The 26900-nt window shown below is 49.0% G+C and overlaps 10 protein-coding genes across 10 annotated transcripts; 4 read left to right on the top strand and 6 right to left on the bottom strand.

The window, feature by feature from the left end:
- Positions 1-460: 460 nt before the first annotated feature.
- F5147DRAFT_689242 (uncharacterized protein) lies at positions 461-2517 on the bottom strand. Its single transcript, XM_041436953.1, has 5 exons — positions 2426-2517; positions 1656-2367; positions 1331-1600; positions 1190-1277; positions 461-1142 (listed from the first exon to the last, which is right to left on the bottom strand). Exons 2-5 carry the CDS (start codon positions 2259-2261, stop codon positions 637-639), a joined length of 1470 nt encoding a protein of 489 aa, XP_041294191.1. The 5' UTR covers positions 2262-2367; positions 2426-2517; the 3' UTR covers positions 461-636.
- Positions 2518-3649: 1132 nt separating this feature from the next.
- F5147DRAFT_772384 (uncharacterized protein) lies at positions 3650-5002 on the bottom strand (the record flags this gene model as incomplete). Its single annotated transcript, XM_041441342.1, has 4 exons — positions 3650-3688; positions 3765-4010; positions 4108-4812; positions 4874-5002. 4 exons carry the CDS (start codon positions 5000-5002, stop codon positions 3650-3652), a joined length of 1119 nt encoding a protein of 372 aa, XP_041294192.1.
- A 159-nt stretch (positions 5003-5161) lies between these two features.
- Positions 5162-5768, bottom strand: F5147DRAFT_836199 (histone-fold-containing protein). Its single transcript, XM_041443991.1, has 4 exons — positions 5702-5768; positions 5591-5648; positions 5430-5539; positions 5162-5380 (listed from the first exon to the last, which is right to left on the bottom strand). Exons 1-4 carry the CDS (start codon positions 5726-5728, stop codon positions 5264-5266), a joined length of 312 nt encoding a protein of 103 aa, XP_041294193.1. The 5' UTR covers positions 5729-5768; the 3' UTR covers positions 5162-5263.
- A 408-nt stretch (positions 5769-6176) lies between these two features.
- On the top strand, positions 6177-6535 carry F5147DRAFT_574746 (histone-fold-containing protein; the record flags this gene model as incomplete). The annotated part of the gene is made up of 2 exons (XM_041431240.1): positions 6177-6314; positions 6365-6535. Coding segments are annotated over 2 exons (309 nt in total), but the record flags the coding sequence as incomplete, so codon positions are not given.
- Positions 6536-6775: 240 nt separating this feature from the next.
- F5147DRAFT_689264 (uncharacterized protein) lies at positions 6776-8008 on the top strand. The gene is made up of 4 exons (XM_041436954.1): positions 6776-6940; positions 7002-7200; positions 7276-7942; positions 7992-8008. Exons 1-3 carry the CDS (start codon positions 6857-6859, stop codon positions 7770-7772), a joined length of 780 nt encoding a protein of 259 aa, XP_041294195.1. The 5' UTR covers positions 6776-6856; the 3' UTR covers positions 7773-7942; positions 7992-8008.
- Positions 7936-10045, bottom strand: F5147DRAFT_689272 (aspartic peptidase domain-containing protein). The gene is made up of 7 exons (XM_041436955.1): positions 9652-10045; positions 9573-9599; positions 9447-9515; positions 8976-9388; positions 8838-8924; positions 8441-8784; positions 7936-8383 (listed from the first exon to the last, which is right to left on the bottom strand). Exons 1-7 carry the CDS (start codon positions 9876-9878, stop codon positions 8141-8143), a joined length of 1410 nt encoding a protein of 469 aa, XP_041294196.1. The 5' UTR covers positions 9879-10045; the 3' UTR covers positions 7936-8140.
- Positions 10046-10383: 338 nt separating this feature from the next.
- On the bottom strand, positions 10384-11578 carry F5147DRAFT_836203 (putative methyltransferase-domain-containing protein; the record flags this gene model as incomplete). The annotated part of the gene is made up of 4 exons (XM_041443992.1): positions 11460-11578; positions 11102-11412; positions 10943-11044; positions 10384-10888 (listed from the first exon to the last, which is right to left on the bottom strand). The coding sequence occupies exons 1-4, from the start codon at positions 11520-11522 to the stop codon at positions 10384-10386; spliced, it is 981 nt and encodes a 326-aa protein (XP_041294197.1). The 5' UTR covers positions 11523-11578.
- A 27-nt stretch (positions 11579-11605) lies between these two features.
- On the top strand, positions 11606-13153 carry F5147DRAFT_130334 (uncharacterized protein). The gene is made up of 2 exons (XM_041428181.1): positions 11606-12426; positions 12484-13153. Exons 1-2 carry the CDS (start codon positions 11965-11967, stop codon positions 13054-13056), a joined length of 1035 nt encoding a protein of 344 aa, XP_041294198.1. The 5' UTR covers positions 11606-11964; the 3' UTR covers positions 13057-13153.
- Positions 13154-19086: 5933 nt separating this feature from the next.
- F5147DRAFT_689298 (uncharacterized protein) lies at positions 19087-21065 on the top strand. Its single transcript, XM_041436956.1, is given in 6 exon segments — positions 19087-19525; positions 19547-19740; positions 19796-20068; positions 20122-20209; positions 20257-20932; positions 20943-21065. 5 exon segments carry the CDS (start codon positions 19150-19152, stop codon positions 20754-20756), a joined length of 1431 nt encoding a protein of 476 aa, XP_041294199.1. The 5' UTR covers positions 19087-19149; the 3' UTR covers positions 20757-20932; positions 20943-21065.
- Positions 21066-21909: 844 nt separating this feature from the next.
- Positions 21910-24848, bottom strand: F5147DRAFT_836206 (uncharacterized protein; the record flags this gene model as incomplete). The annotated part of the gene is made up of 6 exons (XM_041443993.1): positions 21910-23584; positions 23633-23777; positions 23832-24251; positions 24305-24448; positions 24501-24608; positions 24657-24848. 6 exons carry the CDS (start codon positions 24846-24848, stop codon positions 21948-21950), a joined length of 2646 nt encoding a protein of 881 aa, XP_041294200.1. The 3' UTR covers positions 21910-21947.
- Positions 24849-26900: the final 2052 nt, after the last annotated feature.

Raw genomic sequence — 26900 nt, forward strand, 5'->3', positions numbered from 1 at the left:
CTGCCAGAGGCAGGCACATTGTCAGCCGCGCCAGTCCAATGGTACACCCGAACCTGCCAAGTTGTGTAACCAAATTGTGTAACCAATGTAAGCAAATTTCTATTATTGTGATTCTCGATGCACCTGCCCCCTCATAGTAGGAAGAGTGTGTTGTTTGTCCGTTTTATGTTTTATGCCCGCGGCGCAGTAATTTGGCTTGGGCGGCGCTACCTTGCAGTATTCCTTGACAAATTTTGTTCGTGTTATTGACCTATGTGCAAAACCGACCACTTTTCACTTGCACTCACGACTGACATCAGGATTCAGCGTGTCTGCCAGACTCCAGAGAGAGCGCATCAAGTGAAGAAAATCGGATTCAGATTAGAAACTGCAAACTACCGATATCTATGTAATACTCGCCATCGTACATATACGAAAATATAGAAACATTATTAAGAGATAAATTGTACATGGAAAAATGGTAAAAGAAACAAGGCATATCGTGCCTACAAGTTACAAAAGAAATGAACAGTTCAACATCTGCTGAGTACATATCGATAAAAGGAAGACGTGTCCATAAGTCACAGGCAGTCCATGATCTGCGAAGTAGATACCGGTAAGAGAAATTCAAAGACAAGGAAACAAATCAAGAGCCATTTACACGATGGCGAAGACAAGAGAAGAGACTTGAGATAGACGTATGTAGGAGCCGCGGGCGGTGGTCTTCAACTCCAAGTGCTCTGAGACAAGAAGGAGGCGGCTATGCCGCTGCGGTTGCGGTTGTGTCGGGATTGGTCGTAGGGGACATCCGACGTCGAAGACTGCAGGTATAACCGGGCGGCGCGAAGACATAGTGTGTGCGCGGCCAGCGGTGGCCTTCAACCTCGCGGGAATGAAGCTCCAGGTCGTAGGGGACAGCGAGGGAGGCCGTTGCAGATCTTCGGGATTTGGTCGTAGGGGACCTCGGGAGTAGCTTTGTGTGTGAAAGTGTCGGTCTTGAATGATTTCGATCGAATTTCCTGGGTCGGGCGTCTTCTGATCCAGAAGCAGTGGTGCAGGCGACAGCATAGAGGGGAGTCCAAGCTCGGCCATGGCAGCTGCCCAGCCGTCGACAAGAGCGGTTTGGTCGGCGAGGAGATCGTCATGCAGTTGTTCAAGGTCATCTATTTTAAATCAACAAACGAAGCGGACGTCACCGGAAATCACTCACTGATCGCAGTAGCGTGTTCTTGTTGCTTGGAGCGAGTGCGCTCGATGCTGGCACGGACAGCGGCTAAGCGAGTGGATCTAGATTCGCGCTAACAAAAGACGGTGAGTGCAGCACTTGGCTTCGCGACGAACATGTCCATACCTTGTGTCTTTCCGGGCGGAAATTCTGATGCCGTTTCGTATCCGGGGGTTTCAGCTGAGGCGAGACAATCTGAGGCAGGATGCAGCCAAGAGAGGGCGTCGTGATCGTTTGAGTTGAAGCGTCCACGAAAAGCGAAACGTCGGTTGTCGTCAGGTGTCCGTCCTCCAAGATTGGAGGAACCTGCGTCCGTTGAGAGGGTCCACTCGGGTCATCGATCGTTGGTGATTTCGTACCTGGGAGTAGCTCGCTACTGGAACAGTCGCTGTCGTCCTATAAAAATTCAAACATTGAGCGATAAAGACAAGTAAACTGTGCGACTTCATACCTGGAGGATAGTGCTTTCCTGAAGGTCGGCGTCAAAGAAATCCTTCACGAAGTTGTCATCGTGGTCGACAAGGGTGGTGTCGGAATCGATTGAGAGGCGCTTGGTATTCTGGACCGGCGAAGTTGGCAGTATTGGCGTGCATAATGTGGAACTTGCAGTAGATGGCGGAGTGCAGTATGTGTCATTTTCGATTAGATTCGGCGAAATTATTATGTCTGGCGGAGTGCTGCAAGGTTCGGTTGCGATTGATGCAATTGGCGGAGTGCTACATGGTTCGGTTGCGATTGGATTCGATAAAATTGAGTCTGCTGCAGTAGAGAAATCGGACACTTTGTTGCAAATGAGAGGCGCGTTGAGCTCGGCTAAATTGTGCTTCGGAGGGGGTTGCGCATCTTTACTGAGGAGTATCCGGGCGGTCTCGTTGGAAGCTAGAACTAGTACCGCGACAGAAATACAGAATTCGGATATCACCAGGCCTGCGGTGATGTTCTCCGCGTCTTTGATGGCCTTGGACGTCCGATCCACCACAGTGTGTTTGAAAAAGAATGCTCCGAGGCACCCAGCGACGGTGATATGAGCAGCACCGTCGAAGATAGCGGAAATCATATTGTAAGACGAGTGAAAGTTGAGAATGTGTAGTGAAGAAAGTACTGCACGTAAATCGGGGACTGAAAATGAGAGACGTATGTCGCGGGCGCGCTGTATTTATACCCTGCTATACCAGTTAAATCAGCACTGCCACGAAATAAACGAACTCGATCGCGACGCGCCTAATCACGTGTAGGCAAAATCAGTTTATGTCAGCAGCACCACTGCGACGCGACGCGAGCCTACAGGTGCATGGAATGGCTTGAACATGTTCAGAACGAGAGGATAATCAAATATTGTGAGTGTCTGTGTATCGATAATAAAAGGTACCTGATAAACCACTGCTAGCGCTGGCAGATTAAGGGGTGGGTCCCACAGTGCATGACTCCTTCATTCAAATCGTCGTTCCAGGTTCGAGTTGGTTGCAGGTCGACTAGTCACCACTGGTATTATCACGATAATCTCGAGTTCGTGACCGTTGCACACCTTACAGTGGTCGCGGTGTGCTAGCCCGGATCACAGTCTGGGCCCTGCTGCTGTGGATATGAAGTATACCCTCGGAGGACGAACAACCTTGGCCGATTGAACCCACGAACAGAACTTCCACTCTTCATTTATCTATCTGTGTATTGTTTCCACCATGTTATGCGTCACGGATTGCTGCAGATTCAGTACTCCTCATCTTGCATGTTACTGAGCGCTACCACAGAGATGACAGACTTTATGTCATGGATGCACGAGCATTGATCAATCGCGCACGGCACCATCCTGCTTTCTGTATTGATGCCTGAACAAGCCACACTCGCGATATCGCTGCCATTGTCGTCAAATTCTGCTAGCATGCTCGCCGCTTCTGCATCATGTCCGTCTCTGGCAGCTCGCTGATCGACGAACCGTCATTGCCATCTTCCAGCACTCGTCTTCGACGACATGCATCATGTTCTCCGCGAACGGTAAGCACATCTTTAGTGGAGAGTGATCTCAGCGTGGCCAGCACCCACGGACACTGCACGGGAGTAAGAGGGTCCACAGACACCTAGCTAACCTATCTGAATTTGTATCTGAGTTTGCGCGGAATAGTTTTCCTGATGTGGTGTCTGTTCAATCTGTGTTGACAGGGAGAAACTGTATGATAGATAGCATGCTTCACGCACCACGTCTCGTCACTTCCCTATCATTTTATTGCAATCATCCGTTCTTCGTAAAGCGACAAGTCAATATAGTGATTTGCAATTCGGCCGCGACGTCACCACGTCTTTCGGAGAGCAAACTGTAACCTCTAAATAAGTTCAGCCGGCTCCTACAGGTAAATCCCTTGCATCCCTTGCTGTCCAAAAATTGTGCATTGCCACGAGGGAATCATAAACCAACCAACAATACTGAATATCATGATTACGTATATCAGGTCAGGACCCAATGAACTTATTTGGCGAGTAGAACGCGGGCTACGAGGGGATAATGAGAAGTCAGCATTCGATCGAACATTAACAGCATGTCACAAAAGCCTAAATATGCACTCACCCGCCTCCGCAACTCCCCTACGAGAACAGACACCCACGTATTATCCTCTTCCCGGAACGCCCACTCTGTTTGGGAAGGAAAGACGACGCGTCGCAGTGAAGGACATGCATTCTGCCATGATCGACAGAGTGAGAGTTCTTCTGCGCTGTTACTGAGCCCGGTATAGTCTACGTGCGTAGGCGAGAGGTCGAGCGTAGAAAGATTGCGAAATGCTCCGAGAAGGTGTGAAAGCGCGGCTAGTAAGCCCTAGGACAGAAAACACGACATTCAGCCTAAACAAAACGTCTTGGAAAAACGGGGCTGCAAAGAAAACAAGAGAAAACTCAATAAGAAGTAAACTCACGATACCTGCGAAATGCAAAGTATGTCTCAACGCAAGCTTCACTTTCAACGACTCGACTGTATTAAGGTTCCTGGATAAATTTCGCAGTAATGTCGGGGTAACCAACATGGATGACAAATCCAGATGGCGAAGAGGTACGCTTGTCAGGACCATTTGGGATAGATCTAGGTCAGGGATGTAGTCTTGTCCTATGAGTACAAGGGATTGTACGGGTCTTCCTGGTAGAATTGCAGCGGCTACACGTGGGGAGCCGGAAAATGATACGAGAGATGGGAGGGCTTGAGGAATAAGGGTGATCTGATCGTGATAGTCGGGAAGACGGAGATGTCGTACGGCGGGGAGAATGTTGAGAAAATTTGTGAGACGGTTGTGGGTAAAGGGGCCGATGCCGCTGAGAGAGACGCGTCGGAGGGAGTGATAACAGGCATCGGTAGCAGGGAATGAGAGAAAAGTTGAAGTTGGGTGTTCCGACAGAGATGGCAGGCCGAGATGTAGGTCTAGGGACTGGAGGTTGGTTGCGAGGCTTAATGCTTGTGTGAGATTGGAGAGGAAGATGTCGAAGTCTGGCGCATAGTATGCACCATACTCTAATTTCCATCGGATATGAAGTTTGCGGAGTCCGTTGGCAAGATGTGAATGTAGACGAATGGTCTGGCAGCAACGAAGGGTGCCTGTATGGGAGTGAAGATGAGGCAGAGAGAGTTTCTGAGATGAAGATGTTTGAATATAGCAGCCATTCGGCGACATCCCTCCACTGGCGTGATACACGGGCAACAGTTGCTAGAACAGAAGGTGAGAGACCACGACAGATAGTAGTAAGTGTCTCATTTGGTAGGAATGTGCGCCAGGCCGAGTCTGCAGCTAAGTACTGTCCAGCATTTAGGTCGATAGCCATGGTGGTGGAGTGCATAGCAGGTCGTAGCCGGGGTCACTCGTTGGGAAAAGAGCATCCAAAGATACGTGAAAAGTCGGTAAAACCACGGACATACTGACCGTCAGCAAGTTGGAGGACCGAGTAAAGGATAAGTTTGGAACTGACAGTGACAGTGACAGATGATCCGAACCACGTGGAATTTCAAATATGGGTTTAGGTAGAACAAAGAGTTAAAATTACAGTACTGATACAGTATAAATAATAGGATAAATCGTGAAATGTCTATGCACCGAAACCATACAGAGTACGCCCTGACCGCTTCAGTGCGTAAACGACGTCAAGGGCGGTGACAGTTTTCCGTTTTGCATGCTCAGTGTATGTTACCGAGTCACGGATGACCTACAAAGAAAGGTGAGAAGATGACGGCGTCAATATCGAGTCGACGTACATTTTCAAGGAAGATCTTGAGAACACCACGGGTCTCCTCGTAAATGAGACCGGAGATACGCTTGACACCACCACGACGGGCGAGACGACGAATAGCAGGCTTTGTTATGCCTAAACATGCCAGTTAGATGAATGAATTTGAAGTACGGACGAATGACTTACCCTGAATGTTGTCACGAAGAATCTTACGATGACGCTTGGCACCACCCTTTCCGAGACCCTTGAGAATAAATGAGATCCAAAGTAGAACACGTGGTGTGATAGGAAACTTACCTTGCCACCTTTTCCACGGCCAGACATTGTGCAGTTGAGTTAAGAGTAAAGTGTGATAAAACGGGAATGTGTGGGTCGCCGAAATGAGCAACAGTTGCTTTTATAGCACCGGGAGGTGGCTGTGCTGAATATCCGTATCCGGTTTGTTGATTGACCTTTCACGTGACAGCGCGACGCGTCTGTATATAGGGTCACCCCCATTCGGTGACATATGCTCATTCCCCCCCAATTACCAATTACTTGTTCGTTCCACACCAACTACTTCAATGGCTCGTACCAAGCAAACCGCTCGCAAGTCTACTGGTGGTAAGTCACACTCTGCGTTTACAACAAGACACTCGAGCTCATTCGCTATCAGGCAAAGCCCCTCGTAAGCAATTGGCAGCCAAGTCTGCAGCCCGCAAAACCGCACAAGCAGTACGTATCGTTTTTGAACTACTGGACCTTGCTCACAATACTTTCTCAGAGCACTGGTGGTGTCAAGAAGCCCCATCGTTTCCGTCCCGGTACCGTCGCTCTTCGTGAGATCCGTCGGTACCAGAAATCAACAGAGCTGCTCATCCGCAAGCTCCCCTTCCAACGACTTGTTCGTGAAATCGCACAGGACTTCAAGGTTGGTTGTTGTATGTCTTAACTTCATTTGTGTCTGATCGCTTTTGCCAGACCGACCTGCGCTTCCAATCATCGGCTGTGATGGCTCTTCAAGAAGCTGCCGAAGCATACCTCGTCTCATTGTTTGAGGACACCAACTTGGCTGCTATCCACGCAAAGCGTGTTACTATTCAACCCAAAGATCTTGCTCTTGCACGGCGGCTTCGTGGCGAGCGTTCGTAGAGGGTTTTTATTTATTTGTAGTGGTCGAGTTGTATTCTATTGTATTAATATCTATTTTTCGTACTACCGACTGGACCATTTGGGCGTGCACCTTGCAATGACGAGCCGATTCCATATACTTTACGTCTGACAACGTCGTTGGCATCGTTTATATTCCGAGTACAATTTATTGGACGTCCGGGTCTACACGCCGGGAATTCTGTCAGCCAGTCCATGTCAGCCACTTGAAGCTCAGCCATACAAAAACTCGTTCATTGCGCTCTCCGACCTGCATCACCTTTGGTCCCCGACTTTGACTTGGCTACCCTACATTTTTTCATAATGCGCTACTTTTTAACTCTCAGTCTCATACTTCCATCTGTGCTCGCAGCACCTTTTAAATTCTCCACCCACCACCAACATGTAGTAAGTCTCTCACTAACCATCAAGGCATACTGCTCATTCTATTCGCTCGTCCTACTACTAGTCACCCTCCTGCGTCATCGCAGGCGTCGCTTATCCAAACCCTCGTCACGCCCCCGTCCTCCTTGGCAAACAAGAACCCAGCCCTCCCACCGGAGACTCTGAGCACGCTTTCACCGACTACCTACTCTTTATTTTATTTGCTCATCTTTACCTTTATGTCATGTTTCGGATTGCATTCGATGATGACTTCCCACTCTTATGTAAGTCCAGTAATCGTCCATCCCTCCTCACTCGTCAGCAAGGCAGCTACTTATCCAACGCTCTCGGGGATCCAGCAGAGAATGACAGCATACTTGACACAACCACTCCAAGAGGTGCTCCTCCAGCGTACAGTGATCAAAATGCTAGCTCTCCCACTGTTGCTAATCCTTCGACGACTCCTGTGACTACTACTTCACCTGCCCCATCTCCTTCAAAGACTCATGGAAGTACTACAGCTGGGCCCACGTCGACTGGTACTCCCCCCGGCAGCGACTCGGACCCTCATGGAACTTCGGCCAACACTGCGGGAAGCCCTCCCTATGGAAACGCAGCTTCCTTTGCGGATTCGGAGACAACACTGGCACAGTCCGACTCATCTGCGTTTGACACACCAATACCCCAAGGTATGACAGCCGGCTTCTCCAGCCCTGTCATGGACAGCAGCGTATCCGACAGCTTTGGCGACTTGTCTGGCACCACGAGCGACGCGTTCGACAGCCTTGACAACGCACCGGTCAATGATACCGAGGAAGGAGAATTTGTCGCTATGAATGCTCAAGGCGGTGTCTAGGAAGATGAGACTTGTGATGGTCATGTATGGCTGATTCTCTTGTCGATAGCCATGCAAATAAACGCGGTTTAACTATAATATTAGTTCATCAGAAGATTCGTGAAGCTATACTGCCACTTGGCCCCGCCATTCTATCCCACTGCATGTTTCCAAACTGCTAAAATTGACATCAAAGCAACGTTAAGATATTAATTCAATATACAACAATCCATATCGTACTGATGGCCTAAATATACAACTCGTAGGATAGTGTAGTGTAGTGACATTGTCCTGTCGAGTCCCTTGTGGATAAAAATATGATCAGTAAAAGTCCCGGGCCAAGCCCACATCTATCCAGCACCCCTAATTAATCCAAAGAACAAGGCATCTCACATCCACGCAGCACCGACAGCGATAGAAATACCACCCACAAGCGGTGCCCATGGAACACCCCAACGGTGAGAGGCAGAATTAGATCCACCTCCCGTGCCTGCTGTCGCACTAGCTGAGACCGAACCAATAGTAGCCGAAGGAGGAGCAGCATTAACCCCGTTCATAGCAATCGCGGTATTCGAGAGCGCAGCAAAACCAACAGCAGCAGGGTTATACCGGAAAACTGAATAAACATTTTTCTACGATCACTTCAAGTGAGCACATTGACCGTTTAAGCAGCAGAAAAGCAAGCTTACGAGGAAAGTATCGCCAACGATCCAATTTGGCGCAGTACCACCTGTGTTCAGTTCAAAGAATGCGCCGACACATTGGGAGGAGCTGATCTTTGTGAGTTGGAAGTCGGCGGGAGAGATGGGCCAGCTGGGTCCGCCGAATGAGATGGCGACGTTGACGGCGGTGGTACAGGGGTAGGTGTAGTAGCCCTGCCAGTTGCCTGTGCCGGGCTGCGAACCCGGAATTTGTGCGAAGATGCTTTGGATGACACTGGAAGGTCCGCCGATAAGAGTGGTCCCGGTGTCGATAGCGGAGTAGGATGAAGAACCGGAGGGAATGGAGATAGAGCTTCCTTGGACGGTTAACGCTTGGGGACAATCAGTGTCAAACTTTGCAAAGCTGAGCAACGGATGAACTTACATGCCATCGGTAGAATCCAATAAGATGGTACCGTGGGAATGGCCTGATAATCGATGCTGCCGGTGTAAAGACTGCTGTTGACAAAGCCTAGCGATAGTCCGTCAACTTGTAAACAGACTCCGAGCAGAGATGACATACCCATAGTGAACGATCCACCAGGTTCCTCGGTGTTAACGTTCGAACCATTCATGAACCGGGTGAGCTGAAACGCCATGACAGGATCTGACCAAGCCCCAGAGCTTGCCAAGGTCTGCCAGAACGGCGTCGCTTTCGAACTAGCTATACTCTGCCATCCCAAGCCCAACAAGCCGGACACGGGTGGCTCCAGAAGGCCCGACGTCACTTGCGTGACAGCAGCGAAAACCTGGTTGGGAACAGAGAACCCAGCCATCTGGACAATGTCCTGGCCTAATGTACCTTCTGCAGCGCCAGAACCATATTGGATGTTGAAGGGCTCAGAAAGATTGTGGAAAGTAGATGAGCTTAGGTCATCGTATAGCTGGATTTTAGAGCAGCCGGTGGTGCAGGCTTGATCTGCAACCCAGAGATCGCTAATTCGTGGACAATATTGAATACAGTCGGAAATTTTGTCAGGAATAGATGACTCACGACGAGCCGGTGTCGAGGATGACATTAAAGGAGACTGGTGGAGTGCCAATGGCCACGGTTCCGAAATAACTGTGTCAAATGGAAGCGTTCGGTGAATTAATCTGCGGTAGAGAACTGCTGACTGACCTTGAATCCGCATTCTGGTTGGTTAACCTGTGCAATGATCAGCGAGGGCAAATTGGATCTGCTAGGAGCCCATTCTCACAAATTTGTTCCAGTACTCCTTTTCTCCATGTTTCCCCCATACTTGGCAGTAAGAACCTCTCGTTCGTTCTTGGCCCATGTTTCCCATTCAGCGACGGTTCGTTCAGGTTGAGCTCTTCGGACGAGGGGGATAGACTGGCCAGCAGCCGGGACTAAACTTGGGGCAGCAAAAACATTTGGTGAGACGATGAGGAGGCAAGACAGTGCGAGTGTCGACGAGGAAAGCATTGCGAGGTGACTTGAAAGCGATGAAAACGGGAACTTAATATACGATATACAATATTTGAAAGAGGCAGTGTTCAGGGAAAGAAAGAACGTGGTTGTGTGCTCGCACAGCGGTTAACGCACTAAAGTGCTTGGGTACTGCGCAGTGCGGATGCCGCCATGCTGCCGCTTTCCAAGACATTTTAGTCAGCGCCTTGGTCGTCATCAAAACTTCACGAAACTGGCCCCCGGCCTACTTAATTAACAAAATGTACAATTTTAACATCATTACATCCCATCTAGCATAGGGCAACGCAGTCCTCTAACTAGCTAGGAGACGTACGTCGTCGTCGATCTTGTGACAGTCCTTTGCATAACCTCTAGGAAGACCTAGCCCATCGTCGGTCTTCATGACTTCATACTCAGGCTGTGCAAGGCACCGAGGCTGGAGCTTGTTAGATCCGAAGGTAAATCTTGTCCCCGAATAATCCGACAAGCACTGCATTCAACACGTTGAACAGCTCGATAATCAAGCATACTTCTGACAAGCCCAAACTATATAAGGCAAATCCAAAAACCCGTCCATTCTGAACAACCGCCAAGTCTCCTTGTTCAACCATCTCTCAAGGAACTCCCTAACGACATCTTCTTGTCTCAGTTCAACGATCACCAACGCCCACGTCTTCCCTGCAGTTGAGACAGTCTCAATCGTCTCGACGAGTGCGGGAAGAAGCGAAGGGTGGTAGATACAATCAACGATCAGGATGAGATCCCACTCGGCGTTGGGCTCAGGTGGCTTGGGGTAATAGAGTGACCGCCTGGTTGGCGGCAAGGACAACAGTGTTTCCCAGTCTAGTTCTTCCACGGAGATATTCGATCCTGGTGACCCCTCTGAAGGTTTTGTATTTTGCATCCAACCTGCGAAATTAAGACCAACATTTTTTCGAATAAGTGGGAGAAGGGGCGCGATGTCTGTTGCAGTGTAGCTCTTTGCACATGCAGAAAGCGCGATGCTAAGCAAACCTGTGCCTGCACTGTCCAACCGATCAGGGTTAATGAAAACAACAACCACAAACGTCGGAACTCACCCTAACTCAAGTACATGACTCTCTCGAAGCAGATCCTTATCGACTAATGGGTTGCTTGGAGGGAAGCAATGCTGTTGCAGGATAACTTGAGCGAACGCAATGCTACCATCACCTCGTCGGATATCTGTCTAGCGAACAAAGTACGCAGCATGATCCTACCTCGCTCGCCACAAGACACTCCCAGTATCTCCTTTTCGACTGCGCAGCGCAGTTTTGTCTTGCGCAAGCTCAATCTCGATGACATGTGAAGTTTCTTCACCGCGAGTTTTCCTCGCAGACTTGCCCTTCCGTGATCTCGACGCCGATTTAGATTCAGCGGCTCCCGAAGATGTTGGCTGTGATGGAGCGGTGAGTTCAAATCGGATGGAAAGGGTGTCCTGGCGAGAATCAACGTGTCCTAGGCCGTGGAACCCATCTGGTCCTGTCGGGTCGAGTGGTTTTTGGTTTAGAGCTGTGTATACGAGGAAGATCTGCGACGGTATACATTTGATTCATGATATAATTGAATTAAGCTGACCTCCTCGTCTGCATCGGTCAATGGTTCGATGTTGTCCGGGAGCTTCAGCAGATTCGAGGACATGATATTTAGCTAGACAAATTACGACCGAGCAAGTACAAGCTTGCTATGGATAATGGAACAAACAGGGTCAAATAATCTGATCGGACTCATGATCATATTGTTTCCAGCCTCCACCTAGATCATAGGCATAAGTACTCGCGAGTTCGCTGCGATAGCTGTCATCTTTTGTGGTGGATGCCGTGAACTCTGGATCCTCTGTAGCTGGCTGATATTACTAAATATCCTATCGCAACCACGCTGGAGTTGCTGGTTGCGTGTACACTGTACAGTGGCGCACAAGATATATACGCGATCTTGTAAGTACCCTCTTTGCTCTCGTTCTTTTCATTTTCTGTAGCTTATACATGTCCTAAAATCAAGACATATCAACGCATCTCACACACCTCTCACTGTTACTATAGTTATTACCATTTCCCCTTGCAATCACGATTTCTGCTTCACTATGCCTAGCTGGACAATCATCCCGCCAACCATGGAGGACCTTGATCAACATTATTGTCACCCAATGATTGTGAAATTATTTCGCATCATGAAAACCATTTACGGACTTTTGGATCCGCAAAATGAACCGTCGGGGATCCATGAAGGAAAACATACCGCAACCTTTGGTTATGAAAATTCAGAAGCATCTGATGAATCTTCTGTACTATCAAGCCTTTTCATCCATTTTGGTCTATCCAGCCAGACTTCTCCTCGCTTTGCTATCATAGTACCGTCTATGCAGATCGAAGATATGACGCAAGGATCACGTATACCCGTCCCGTCTGAACTCGTGCCGACCGTGACAGAGATCTGCGATTTCGCCGTTATGAGGTCTCAGTTTACCCCAGATCCAACAGAATACGAAATAGACGAACCAGAGAGCTACCCTGCAGGTCAGGTGTGGGAACGAGTTCAAATGCAGGTGAGAGCTAGTTCGCAATATTGACTTATTTGTTTGAATGCAAATCGTTTGCGTCAGAAATATCATGAGCTCCTTATGAAAGAAGGCTTTATCCAGAGCACAGACCCTCGACACAGTCATCGATGTGATATTTGTCGATCAGACCTTCTCCAATGCAAGGTTTGTTTGAAAGTCATGTGTCCTTCGCGCAGCTGCGCTGCATTTCCGTTGTTCTGCATGCGCTGGCGGCCATGTGCCGCAGGACACCGCTGTTGGTACAGTGACATCTGTATTGATTGTGTCGTGGGCGGCACAACCTGCCTATGCGAGGAAACCTGGACGTGCGATCTCTGCACAGAAAAAGGCGGCTTCTTTTTACGTTGTCATCGCTGCGCCAGGCCATTTTGCCGTGGATGCTCATACCTTGTGGGATGTCGTGGCTGTAGAGCTTCGAACCTCTGCCACGACTGTGCCGAAGAAGCCCCAGAGAATGTAGCAAAGGAAAACTACGTGGAACTCGTCGGCCCGTGCACAAAATGTAAGTCTCCAGTCTGTAAACCCTGCGCGATGGCGGCGGCAGCGGGCACGTCCGTTCATATCGCTGTTGTTAGCTTCTCGACGGGGTGTGACTGTATTAAATCGTATAAATAACGAGACAGCAACTTGTTGCTATTGGCTGGTATTTGTACTTGCAGCCTTGGACAAGATCAAAGAATACATGTCATTTTTGTGTTGGCGTATGATGAAACTTGAAGTTCGTGTTTTGTTCGTGCTTGTGAAATCGTGTTCGAGTGAATACGATCTGCATTCCTTCAGAATGATGTTTTAGTATACAAGTCCACGGAGAAAGATTGGGTACGCTCATACCTTGGTGTATGAACACGCTGCATCTTAGATTGACTATTTGCTGACGATTGAAGAGAATATCGCCTTCAGAGGCAGTCACGCTACATGTACTAGCTGGTGAGTAACTTGGTGTAATAACCATGAATGGATGTTTGCTATGCCCTCCAGCATGTCCGTGGCTCTCGACTCTCGGCTGATGTCTTCATTGAACGAAAATTGATTATCGGACTGAGGCTTTTCATTCTGTGTTAACCTCGACGTGGTGGGCATGAAAAAATTGGTCGTGGTGAGCTCGAATTCAGCTGCTTAGCCGTTGATTCGCCTCTGAGCCATGCCGTATAATTCCCAACAAACGTTATCATCACTGGTCGTTCCACAACAGATTAGTGTGTAAATCCATGATTATCACTCGTACCATGCTAGATCCCATCAAGTGTGATTGCAGGTGGATTTGGAACACTCGGGCTATCGATCTCTTGGGGGTGGCGTGACGATAAACGTTCTCCCGGAACAGGTGTGAGATTGCTGAATGAATGCATGGATGCATGCAACTACAGTACCTCTAGTGTCCTGGTGTCTATCAAGTAGCTAATAGAAGCCATGTCTTTAACCTGTGCAATGATATCATGTTCTGATGCGATCCTCTTGAATTCTCCGTCTCGCTGCCGCGCTAGCAAAAATGCACTAAAAGGCTGTCCAAGGCGAACGATCAATCGCAATGCTCGCGAGTGAGAATCCCAATAAATAGGCCTGATTCGCGCAGGGAGTGAATCGTGCGACAAAGCTTCGGACACGGACAAATTGTCCACGCTCAGTGTATCGTCTGCAGCGTCATGCAGCCCGAGGAGATCGCGACTCCATGGACGAACGAGCAAGATCGTCTGCCAGGAAGGAGGCTGTCTAGCCGGCGAGAACGGGGTGAACTTGTCTTTTGTGGCGATCTGCAGGTTGCGAAGCCCGTCCGATTTGAGTTCATACGTATACGTGTTCTGGTCTTGACCTTGCCTCCGCCTGGCTTCTGTCACCGGGAATACGATGCAAGGCAGATGCAACCGGTGGTACGCGAAACGGGGAGCGCTCAGGTAGTCAAGTGTCTGATATAACTTCGAAGCCGACTCAAGAGCCACAACACCTCGCAGCGAGGAGACCGATGAATGAATCTCGTCTTCGGATAGAGATGGCAGTTTGCATGGTGGAGCTTTGTATGAAGTGATGTCGGCGGGCAGACAGCTATTGAACTCTGATGACTTTCCTACCCAGTCTAGGGCAGTAATATCGCCCGACTGAGATATGATTTCCTGCAAGAGCCGCCCGAGTGCGTTCTGCTTTTTCTCGCCATAAATGACAGGTAGGGTGATGCCGAAGATGCCGAATAACGAGTATGCGATGTCTTCTTGCAATGTGGTAATGCGCGTCGACGCCCACTGAAGTTTCTTCCGGGCGTCTCTCATTCCGGGACGGAAGGTCACGACGGCTTGTCGATCTATGCCCGTCGCATCCTCTAACTCTCGCATGATGGCGACGGACTCCTTGTGGTTGGGAGTGCGATCGCCGACATAAGGAGTCCAATCCTTCTGGTAAAATAGAATGACTTTGGGAGCGAGGAATTCTTGAACCGTCCATCCCCGTGTGTTCCAGGCGCTCTTTGCTAATGCGTCGGACTTTGACGCAAGTGGAACATCCGAGAGGTATACGACAGTGAGCACAGAGTGGCGATACCAGACGAACATGGAGTTGACCGATTCTTGAAGCTCCACATTGTTGCTCTTATCGATGCAGCATGTGTCGCTCCATGCCCAGCGATACCTCAAATTACGAACGGTTTTGCAGAAGGACTGCAACTTCTTGATACCGCCAACCGGATCCAAATTGTAGACAGCCTTGCCCTGGATATCCTGCAGCAGCGGCTCCTGGCCTTCCCACCTGTGCGATAGCATGACATATTGGAAGCATGGCATCACCACCTCTTCAATGCGCTTCCCTTGGATGTCTCGATGCGTGATTGTGGATGACAAAAGCTTCATATACTCTATGCTCGATTTGAAGATGCGTATCTGCGCCTCTCGGTCGCATAAGAGACCGGTGATGGTGTCGAGCACGCGCAGCGGAGCATTGTCGAGTTGAGCATCAATGACCTTTCGAATAGCACGGTCCGCTTCGGATGGACTGAGATATTGCTGTCGCAACTCTGCAGAAACAGCTAAAGTAGTTTGCTGTATGATGGATTGGAGCTCACTTCGTGTCTCAGTGTCAGGAGCATCATCCAATTTTGAGAGCATCGATTCGAAGGCCGCAATAGCTTCATCATAGCGTTGGGCGCCATGAAACGCCGCGTGCTTCAACTTGTATCCAATATGAGACGAAGGGTTGAGTTCGATGACCTGTGTCCATCAACACAATGAGCATAGGCGAAGGGACAATAAATGCCATCGCACCTTCTGCGCATCGAGAAGTGCTTCCATCCACAGCATCTTTCCCAACTTTGCCTGACCACGATTTGCAAAGACAGCGTCGGACGGAGAAGTTAGGTCAATCGCCGTCGAGTAGAGGTCAATAGCCCTGTCAAAATCGCCTGCAGCGAGTGCAGCATCTCCTTTGGTAAGAAAGAGTGCGCTGCATTTTTTGTTGAAAGCTGAGAGAAATGGAGATGAGAATCGTAACCTGCACGACATTACGAACTCCAGACTTGCCGTTGGACCATTCAAGGCAGCTGGCCTTCGCTGTTTCGTCGATGTTGTCCATCATGCATCTGTATGATTTGACGGCATCTTGTAGTCTGCCTGCCCGAAAAAGTGCATCACACCGTTTCTGATGTGCCTTTTGCCACAAGGACTCCAGATCCCAGCCGAAGAGCTGGACAAGACTCGGTTATGAAAAGCATCATGTATGCATCATGCTGACGCACCACCACCAAATCCTCGTAAATTTGATGGATATTCGATTTTGATGATAAAGCGCTGTAGTTGAGAGCAGCAGTGAAATGGTCAGCAGCTTCGCCGTGACGTGCGCCATCCAAGGCTCTGATTCCGCGTTGAACACATAGATATGCCTATCATGCAAGTTACAAATATTAGTGTTGATAACCCAACGTTGCTGCATAGTACTTACTTGCACTATATGACACGCACGAGTATCGGTATTCGGACAACCAGCAGCGAGTTCACTGAGGAGTAGGTTTGCTTCATCATGTTGATCTGCATTGAAGAGCGCGATGGCCTGGAATACGGAATGAAGCGGAGACCATGCGAGGCAAATATAATATACCTTGGTCAAGAGCAGAAAATAAATGGTTTCTGAATTTTGGTCGGTGTACATTGATGCAACATCAAATGCTGCCCTCGCATTCCAGACATGGCCTGTTCCGCAGAGGGCGATGCCCTTGGAGATATAGCCTGTCAATGAAGGCTGAATGCTGATGGACTTTGTCACCGCTGAGTGAGTCTTTCATAAGAAAGTGATGGTGGGCCAGTGAATCTCACCTTGATTGCATCCTGAAGGGCGCGGTCCCAGTCGTGTTTTCGCGCCATAACGAATGAACGATGGGCATAGGAAGTATGGTTGTTGGGATTGTTGTTGATATCTTGAGTAAGTAGATCCTCGGCAGTAGATAAGTCTCCATTTATGCATGCAATTCGGGCAGTCGTAATGGCTAGGATCTGGACAAAACATGCTCAAATTGTAGTATACATGAGTAAGGACGGAAACGTGCCTTTGAGTGATGGGCATAGAAAGTATGGTTGTTCGGATGGGTGTTGATATCTTGCATGAATGGTTCTTCGGCGGTAGACAGGTTTCCATTTGTGCATGCGTCGCGGGCTGTCGTGATGGCTATGATCTACACGAAACATGCTTAAATTGTGGTATACGAGTCAAGGGACGAAAACATGCCTTTGGACGAATACCCTGAGGTACTTCCCACTCCGAGATCATATTATCAGCACCTCCACTGAGAATGTGGTTGCCGTCCAGGGCAAAAGTGACGCATAGAGTCCAGGATGTGTGCTTGAAGGTGGAAATGGTTTGTCGGTCTGAGAGCCGCCAGAGACGAACGTAATTGTCATGAGATGCGGAGGCGACAAGTGTGCCAGCAGGATTCACAGCGATGGCATTGATATAGTCAGAGTGGCCCGTCCAGGGATCACCGACCTGATTCCATGTTGTTGTATGCCATTCGCGTATGGTAGGATCCTCATAATCGCCGCCTGTGAGAAGTCGTTTACCATCGGGCGTCCATGCGAGTGACAAGTTGTACGATGTGTGACCCTTGAGCTTTGCGACGCGTTTCCTCCTGCCTGCGGTATAAATTTCGATATTGTCTGTTGCAATGGCAAGAAATTCTCCAGATGGTGAATACCGAACGCAGTTTGCTTCCTCATCACTTTCGATTTCTCCTTGTTGCTCCCAGGTTTTGGTGTTCCACAGCTTCGTCGTTTTGTCGCGTGAACTAGTGGCCAGTACTGTTCGATGGGGAGAGAAATCCAGGGAGGAGATATAACCGAAGTGTGCTCTGATTTTGGTGAGTGATTCCCCAGTTCCTCCGTGCCAGACGATGACCTCTCCATTAAGATCACCGCTTGCTATGAATTGTCCATCTCGTGATACTGCCAATCCCACCACTGCCCTGCTATGCCCCTCCATCTTCTTCAACACAACACCTCTTCTCAAGTCCCACATATGAAGCATGTTGTCGTCTGAGTCCATTATCATCCGTCGTTTGTCGGGAAACACTGCGACTGCCCTTACGCCGTCTCTACAGCCTTGAAACTCTCGCAGGGGTGTCGTGTTTGAAACGAGCTTCGACATCTTGATAGTGTTGGGCACAGTTTAGGTGGACTTTGGAGGCTGTCTATCTCTAAGCCACAGAGGCTGTTCGCCTTCAACATCGTTACGGCAGCCTGAGAATGCACCCTATTATTTATACCCGCCGCCCCTGGTCGAGGTGAACTTTGGAGGGATGAGTCTCTTGCTCTAAGCTGATACAAACACTCACAAGAGTTGATCATCCTCTCGTTCTGAACATGTTCAAGCCATTCCATGCACCTTTAGGCTGTCACAGTAGCGTCAAGCGTCGCGGTGGTGGTGCTGACATAAACTGATTTTGCATACACGTGACTAGGCGCGTCGAGTTTGTTTATTTCGTGGCAGTGCTAATTTCATCGGTATAGCAGAGTACAGTAGACTTGCTCATAACGTATATGGTAATAATGTATATTTTTCATATTGTATTGGGTTTGGGTGGCTCCCGTTGTGGTATGCGGGGAAATGGCCAGGATATTGTATAATGTATAATGTATAGTGTTTGGTGGTCCAATATACAGTATGACACCTAGTTTACCAAGGCCCGGGGTGGTCGGAGATCCTGCAAGTAGCATGAAAATTTTTCATTAATGCGCATCTAGTATTAACTCAATGGTGTGTAGCACCAAAAAACGCCAGCCGCGTCCTAAGCCTGGCCCATTGGTCACGATAAACCAAAGTTGAGTACCATGGAGCTAATCAAGCTCTGTGAACAACTCGAGGCAGCATGCATTGCACGAGTTAATGCGGACTCTTCCTTTGATATTATTCACAATCTTCGTAGGCTCAGAGGGGTTTTGCGACGCGAAGAAATTCAGAATGCCAAGCAGGCTACTCTAGACACGTTGAAGTAGACTAGATACCGACGACTCGTTGAATACATGCGATGATGCTGTGACCGTGGGAACCGTTCCATCTCAATTCCATCTTGTATATTTTTCATAGTGTATAGAGAAAGGGTGGCTCCCGTCGCTATACGTTATGAGCAAGTCTACTGTATAAATACAGCGTGCCCGCGACATACGTCTCTCATTTCCTGTCCCCGATTTATGTGAATTACTTTCTTCACTACACATTCTCAACTTTCACTCGCATTACAATATGATTTCCGCTATCTTCGACGGTGCCGCCCATGTCACCGTCGCTGGGTGTCTCAGAGCATTCTTTTTCAAACACACTGTGGTGGATCGGACGTCCAAGGCCATCAAGGAAGCGGAGAACGTCACCGCAGGCCTGGTCATAACCGAATTCTGTATTTCTGTCGCGGTACTAGTTCTAGCTTCCAACGAGACCGCGCGGATACTCCTCAGTAAAGACGCTCAATCCCCTCCGAAGCACAATTTAGCCGAGCTCAACGCGCCTCTCATTTGCAACAAAGTGTCCGATTTCTCTACTGCAGCAGACTCAATTTTATCGAATCCAATCGCAACCGAACCATGTAGCACTCCGCCAATTGCATCAATCGCAACCGAACCTTGCAGCCCTCCGCCAAAAGTAACAATTGCAAATGACTCTCACTGCACTCCGCCATCTACGACATGTTCCACATTATGCACGCCGATCCTGCCGACTTCGCCGGTTCAGAACACCAAGCGCCTCTCAATCGATTCCGACACGACTCTCGTCGGCCATGATGATGACTTCATGAAGGACTTCTCTGGCGTGGACCTTGAGGAAAGCAATATCCCCCAGGTATGAAGTTGAACAGTCTCCTCATTTTCATCGCTCAATGTTTGAATCTCTATAGGACGACAGCGACTGTGCCAGCGGCGACCTATTCCCAGGCACGAAACCACTCGCGATGGATGACTCGAGTGAACCCTCTCAGCGGACGCAGCTCCAGCCAATCATCCTGGAGGACGGACACCTGACGACCACCGACGTTTCGCTTCTCGTGGACGCTTCGACTCAAACGATCGCGACGCCCTCTCTTGACAATATCCTGCCTCAGATTGTGTCGCCTCAGCTGAAACCCCCGGATACGAAACGGCATCAGAATTTCCGCCCGGAAAGACACAAGGTATGGACATGTTCGTTGCGAAGCCAAGTGCTGCACTCACCATCTTTTGTTAGCGCGAATCTAGATCCACTCGCTTGGCCGCTGCCCGTGGCAGCATCGAACGCACTCGCTCCAAGCAACAAGAACACGCTACTGCGATCAGTGAGTGATTTCCGGTGACGTCCGCTTCGTTTGTTGATTTAAAATAGATGACCTTGAACAACTGCATGACGATCTCCTCGCCGACCAAACCGCTCTTGTCGACGGCTGGGCAGCTGCCATGTCCCAGCTTGGACTCCCCTCTATGCTGTCGCCTGCACTATCGCTTCTGGATCAGAAGACGCCCGACCCAGGAAATTCGATCGAAATCATTCAAGACCGACACCTTCACACACAAAGCTACTCCCGAGGTCCCCTACGACCAAATCCCGAAGGTCTGCGACGGCCTCCCTCGCTGTCCCCTACGACCTGGAGCTTCATTCCCGCGAGGTTGAAGGCCACCGCTGGCCGCGCACAAACTATGTCTTCGCGCCGCCCAATTATACCTGCAGTCTTCGACGTCGGATGTCCCCTACGACCAATCCCGACACAACCGCAACCGCGTAACCGCCTCCATCTTGTCTCAAAGCACTTGGAGTTGAAGGCCACCGCCCGCGGCTCCTACATACGTCTATCTCAAGTCTCTTCTCTTGTCTTCGCCATCGTGTAAATGGCTCTTGATTTGTTTCCTTGTCTTTGTATTTCTCTTACCGGTATCTACTTCGCAGATCATGGACTGCCTGTGACTTACGGACACGTCTTCGTTTTATCGATATGTACTCAGCAGATGTTGAACTGCTCATTTCTTTTGTAACTTGTAGGCACGATATGCCTTGTTTCTTTTACAGTACGGAATCATTTTTCCATGTACGATTTATCTCTTAATAATGTTTCTATATTTTTGTATATGTACGACACGAGTATTAGATATCGGCAGCTCGCAGTTTCTGAATCCGATTTTCTTTACATGATGCGCTCTTCGGAAAACACGCCGAGGTTGATCGTCCAAAGTGCATCAATAACACAAACAAAATCTGCCAAATAGATCAATTCAATACTGCAAGGTAGACGCGTGGACGTGCAAGAAGATCATATCAGTATATAGGCAAACGTGCGAAATTCAGACTCACCTCAAGCATTTGAATGTAGAAATCAGGATGATATCATGCGCGATTGGTCAATGCTCGTGCATCCATTGAATAAATTGTCATCTCTGTAGAAGCGTTCAGTGACACGCAAGATGAAGGGCACTGGGTCTGCAGCAATCCATAACGCCGCGGACACCGCATGATGTGGTGGAAACAAAACGCAAATGCTGGGGATGATGAAACAAAGAGTGGAAATTCTGCTCCGAGGTTGGTTCAATCGACCAAGGTGCTTCGTCCCCCGAGTTGATTTTGGTTCATAATACTTCATATCCACAGCAGTTGGGCCCACATTGTGATCTGGCTAGCACACCATGCTGTAAGGTCCGCAACGGTCGCGATCATCGCGGGCCTAACTTATCACATCGGCGCTTTCGTTGCAAGACTCCTATCATATGTTATGGCCCGGGCTCATTTTACGACGCATACATCCCACCACGAAACATGGGCCATGGGACTGGGCTTCCCTGGGTTTTGTTCCCAAAAATAGTGTTTGGTCTGTCAGTTGATAAGTCTGTGCGGTGATACTTGTTATGTGCAGAGAATCTGAGTTTGGCAAAAGTCTTCAATCCAAACAACCAATCGGATATATTACGACATTAGCATCTCTCTCGTACCGTTCTCAATCTCATCAACCGCAATTACGGGTAGTTCGCTTGGGTCATCAATCTCTTGGGAGGTGGCTTCATGATAAATGATTCCCATGGTGCATGCAGCTACAGTACCTCTAGTGTCCTGATGTCCATCAAGCAGCTAATAGAAGCCATGTCCTTAACCCGTGCAATGATATCACGATTCGATGCAATCCTCTTGAATTCTCCGTCGCGCTGCCGCGCTAGCAAAAATGCACCGAAAGGCTGTCCAAGGCGAACGATCAATCGCAATGCTCGCGAGTGAGAATCCAAATAAATCGGGCCAGTTCGCGCAGGAAGTGAATCATATGACGAAGATTCGGACACGGATAAATTGTCCACGCTTTGCGTATCGTCTGCAGTGTCATGCAGCCCGAGGAGATCGCGACTCCATGGACGAACGAGTAAGATTGTCTGCCAGGCAGGCGGCGGCCTTGCCGGCGAGAACGGGGTGAACTTGTCTTCTGTGGTGATCTGCAGGTTGCACAGCCCGTCTGACTTGAGTTCATACGTATATGTGTCCTGGTCTTGACCTGGTCTCCGCCTGGCTTCTGTCACCGGGAATACGATACAAGGCAGATGCAATCGGCGGTGTGCGAAACGGGGAGCGCTCAGGTAGTCCAGTGTCTGATATAATTTCGAAGCCGACTCTAGAACCACAACACCTTGCAGCGAGGAGACCGATGACTGAATCTCTTCTTCGGATAGAGATGGCAGTTTGCATGGTGGAGCTTTGTATGAAGTGATGTCGGCGGGCAGACAGCTATTGAACTCTGATGACTTTCCTACCCAGTCTAAGGCAGTAATATCGCCAGACTGAGCTACGATTTCCTGCAGGAGCCGCCCGAGTGCGTTCTGCTTCTTCTCGGTATAATCAACATGTAGGCGGACGCCAAAGACGCCGAATAACGAGTATGCGATGTCTTCTTGCAATGTGGTAATACGTGTCGACGCCCACTGGAGTTTCTCTCGGGCGTCTCTCATTCCGGGACAGAAGGCCACGACGGCTTGTCGATCTATGCCTGTCGCAGCCTCTAACTCCTGCATGATTGGGACGGATTCCTTGTGGTTGGGAGTGCGATCACCGAGATAAAGAGTCCAATCCTTTTGGTAGAAGAGAATGACTTTGGGAGCGAGGAATTCTTGAACCGTCCACCCGCGTGTGTTCCAAGCGCTCCTTGCCAATGCACCAGACATTGACAAAGGCGGGACATCCGAGAGGTATATGATAGTGAGCGTGGAGTGGTGATACCAGATGAACATGGACTTGACTGATGCTTGGAGCTCAACATCGATGTTCTTGTCAATACAGCATGTATCGCTCCATGCCCAGCGATACCCCAAATCACGAACGGTTTTGCAGAAGGACTGCAACTTCTTGATGCCGCCAACCGGATCCAAATTGTAGACCACCTTGCCCTGGACATCCTGCAGCAGCGGCTCCTGGCCTTCCCACCTGTGCGATAGCATGACGTATTGGAAGTATGGCATCACCACTTCTTTAATGCGCTTCGCTTGGATGTCTCGATGTGTAATTGTCAATGATAAAAGCTTCAAATACTCTATGCTCGATTTGAAGATGCGTATCTGCGCCTCTCGGTCGCATAAGAGACCGGTGGTGGTGTCGAGCACGCGCAGCGGAGCATTGTCGAGTTGAGCATCGATGACCTTTCGAATAGCATGGTCCGCTTCAGATGGACTGAGATACTGCTGGCGCAACTCTGCAGAAGCAGTCAAAGTACGTTGACGTATAAGGTATTGGAGCTTACTTCGTGTCTCATTATCAGGAGCATCATCCAATTTTGAAAGCATCGTTTCGAAGGCCGAAATAGCCTCATCATAGCGTTGGGCGCCATGAAACGCCGCGTGCTTCAACTTGTATCCAATATGAGACGAAGGGTTGAGTTCGATGACCTGTGTCCATCACCACAATGAACATAGGTGAAGGAACAATGAATGCCATCGCACCTTCTGCGCATCGAGAAGTGCTTCCATCCACAGCATCTTTCCCAACTTTGCCTGACCACGATTTGCAAAGACAGTGTCAGATGGAGAAGTAAGGTCGATAGCCGTCGAGTAGAGGTCAATAGCCCTGTCAAAATCGCCTGCAGCGAGGGCAGTATCTCCTTCTGTAAGAAAGGGTGCGCTGCATTTTTTCGTGCAATCTGAGTGAAATGGGGATGAGAATTGTAGCCTGCGCGACATCACGAATTTCGAAAACTTGCCGTTGGACCATTCAAGGCAGCTGACTTTCGTTGTTTCGTCGATGTTGTCCATCATGCATCGGTATGATTCGATGGCATCTTGAAGTTTACCTGCCCGAAAGAGTGCATCACACCGTTTCTTGTATGCAGTGAGCCACAACGATTTGAGATCCCAGCCGAAGAGCTGGACAAGGGACTTGTTATTGAAAGGATTCTGTACGCATCGTCTTAACGCACCACCACCAAATCCTCATAAATTACATGAATGTCCGATTTCGATGGCATAGCGTTGTAGTTGAGAGCAGCAGTGAAATGATCAGCGGCTTCGTCGTGACGTGCGCTATCCAAGGCTTTGAGTCCGAGTTGAATGCGTAGATATGCCTTTATATGTAAGTTGAAAGAGTAATGTTGATGCAGGCTGCATGATCCTTACCTCCACGATATTACATGCGCGAGTATCAGCATTGGGACATCCGGTAGTGAGTTCTTTGAGGAGCAGATTTGCCTCGTCATGTTGGTCTCCATTGAAGAGCACAATGACCTGATATACGGGATGAAACGGCGAGCATGTCAGGCAGATGTAACATACCTTGATCAAGAGCAGGAAGTGCATAGTTTGTGAATACACATGTGAATCTTTGTCCGTGTACATTGATGCAACATCAAATGCTGCCCTCGCGCTCCGGATAAGGCCTGTTCCGCAGAGGGCGATGCTCTTGGAAATATAGCCTGACAATGAGGGCTGAATGCTGATGGACTTTGTCACAGTCGAGTTAGCCATTCATGATGGGGCATTGATGGATTAGTAAATCTCGCCTTAATTGCATCCTGAAGGGCGCGGTCCCAGTCGTGTTTTCGCGCCATGACGAATGAGCGATGGGCGTAGGAAGTATGGTTGTTCGGATCGGTGTTGATATCTTGTGTGAGCAGTTCTTCGGCAGTACAAAGGTCTCCATATATGCATGCTTCGCGGGCTGTCGTGAAGGGTAGCACCTGCACGAAACACGCTCGAATTGTGGTACATCAGTCAAGGACGGAAACATGCCTTTGGATGAAGTGAGTCAATACCCTGAGGTACTATCCACTGCGAGATCATATTATGGCAACCTCCGCTAAGGATGTAGTTGCCGTCCACGGAGAAAGCGACACATAGAGTCCAAGATGTGTGCTTGAAGGTGGAAATGGTTTGTCGGTCTGAGAGCCGCCAGAGACGGACGTGATTGTCATGAGATGCGGAGGCGACAAGTGTGCCAGCAGGATTCACAGTGATTGCATTGATATAGTCAGAGTGGCCCGTCCAGGGATTACCGACCTGATTCCATGTTGTTGTATGCCATTCGCGTATGGTAGGATCCTCATAATCGCCGCCTGTGAGAAGGCGTGTGCCATCAGGTGTCCATGCGAGTGACGAGTTGTACTTTGTGTGACCCTTGAACTTTGCGACGCGTTTCCTCGTGCCTGGATTATGAATTTCGATATTGTCGAATGTTGCGATGGCAAGAAGTTCTCCAGAGGGCGAATACCGTACGCAGTTAACATAACTATCACACTTTATTGAATTTCCTTGTTGCCCCCGGCAAGTTTTGGTGTCCCACAGCTTCGTCGTTTTGCCATATGCACTAGTGGCCAGCACTGTTCCATCAGGAGAAAGGTCCAGTGAAGTGATATAAGTGGAATGTGCTTTGATGGGTTGGGTGAGCGATTCGCCAGTTTTTCCGTGCCAGACAATGACGTCTCCTTCCTCATCACCGCTTACTATCAATTGCCCATCTCGTGATACTACCAAAGCCAGCACCCAACTGCGATGCCCCTCCATCTTCTTCAACATAGTCGTTGTCTTCATGTCCCACAGACGAAGCGTGTTGTCGTCTGAACCCGTAACCATCCGACGTTTATCTGGGAAAACCACGACTGCCCTTATGCCGTCTCCATGGCCTTTAAATTCTTGCAGGGGTTTGGTGATTGAGGTGAGTTTCGACATTTTACTGGAGGTTGACGGCGTTGGGCGTGGTCGGGCTAGACTTTGAAGGGACTGTGAGTCTCTTGCTTTAAGCTGCACATGACTTCAAGGAGGCTGTTCGCCTCCACGCTCTATAATCATCATTACGGCAAGTGCATCGACAACAGAAACGAACCTATGCAAACCATGTAACAGGCCTAACAGCCAGTACAAGGTATACAATTGCTACGTTACCTACAAACAAGTGACGGACTTGTGAGCTACAATACAAGTCCATGTTCTTTATACATATCCTGCAATAGGTTGTGATTGTAGTCTCACCTTTGTTTGGGTGACGTTCGATACCATGCCACTACAACTCCCGGAGGGTTCTTGTATGGGTAATGAATTTATATGCATTCTCATTGATCACAATAATGGGCACATCAAATTGCGCTACAGTAGCTACTACATCTACTATTAGTATCTCATACATACCTGACATACCTCTGCACTTCTGTTGATCACTGTACAAACTTCGCACATTTCGTGTACGAGCTTACATTTGGTACATATCCGAGTCTGCCATCAATTTGTATACATGCTACAATCTCATGCATTACCTCCGCACTTCTGTTAGTTACTTTACAAGCTTGGCACACTTCGTGTACAAGTTTCACATCTGTTAGTACTTGCATATTGCTGCAATCTCATGCATATCGTTTACAATTCTGTTCGGGGTTTGTAAACCGAATAAGGTACGTACACGCGAGTGACACTTTTGTCGATGTGTGCACATCATACCCGCTGACAGTATACAACTCCCAGCGCCTCAGTGCATACATGTATCACACTTTTGTCTCCGCAGCTGCCAGAATGTATCCCATCAATCAA

Source organism: Suillus discolor (genome assembly GCF_016758755.1).
Source record: "Suillus discolor strain FC423 chromosome Unknown F5147scaffold_20, whole genome shotgun sequence".
NCBI lineage: Eukaryota > Fungi > Basidiomycota > Agaricomycetes > Boletales > Suillaceae > Suillus > Suillus discolor.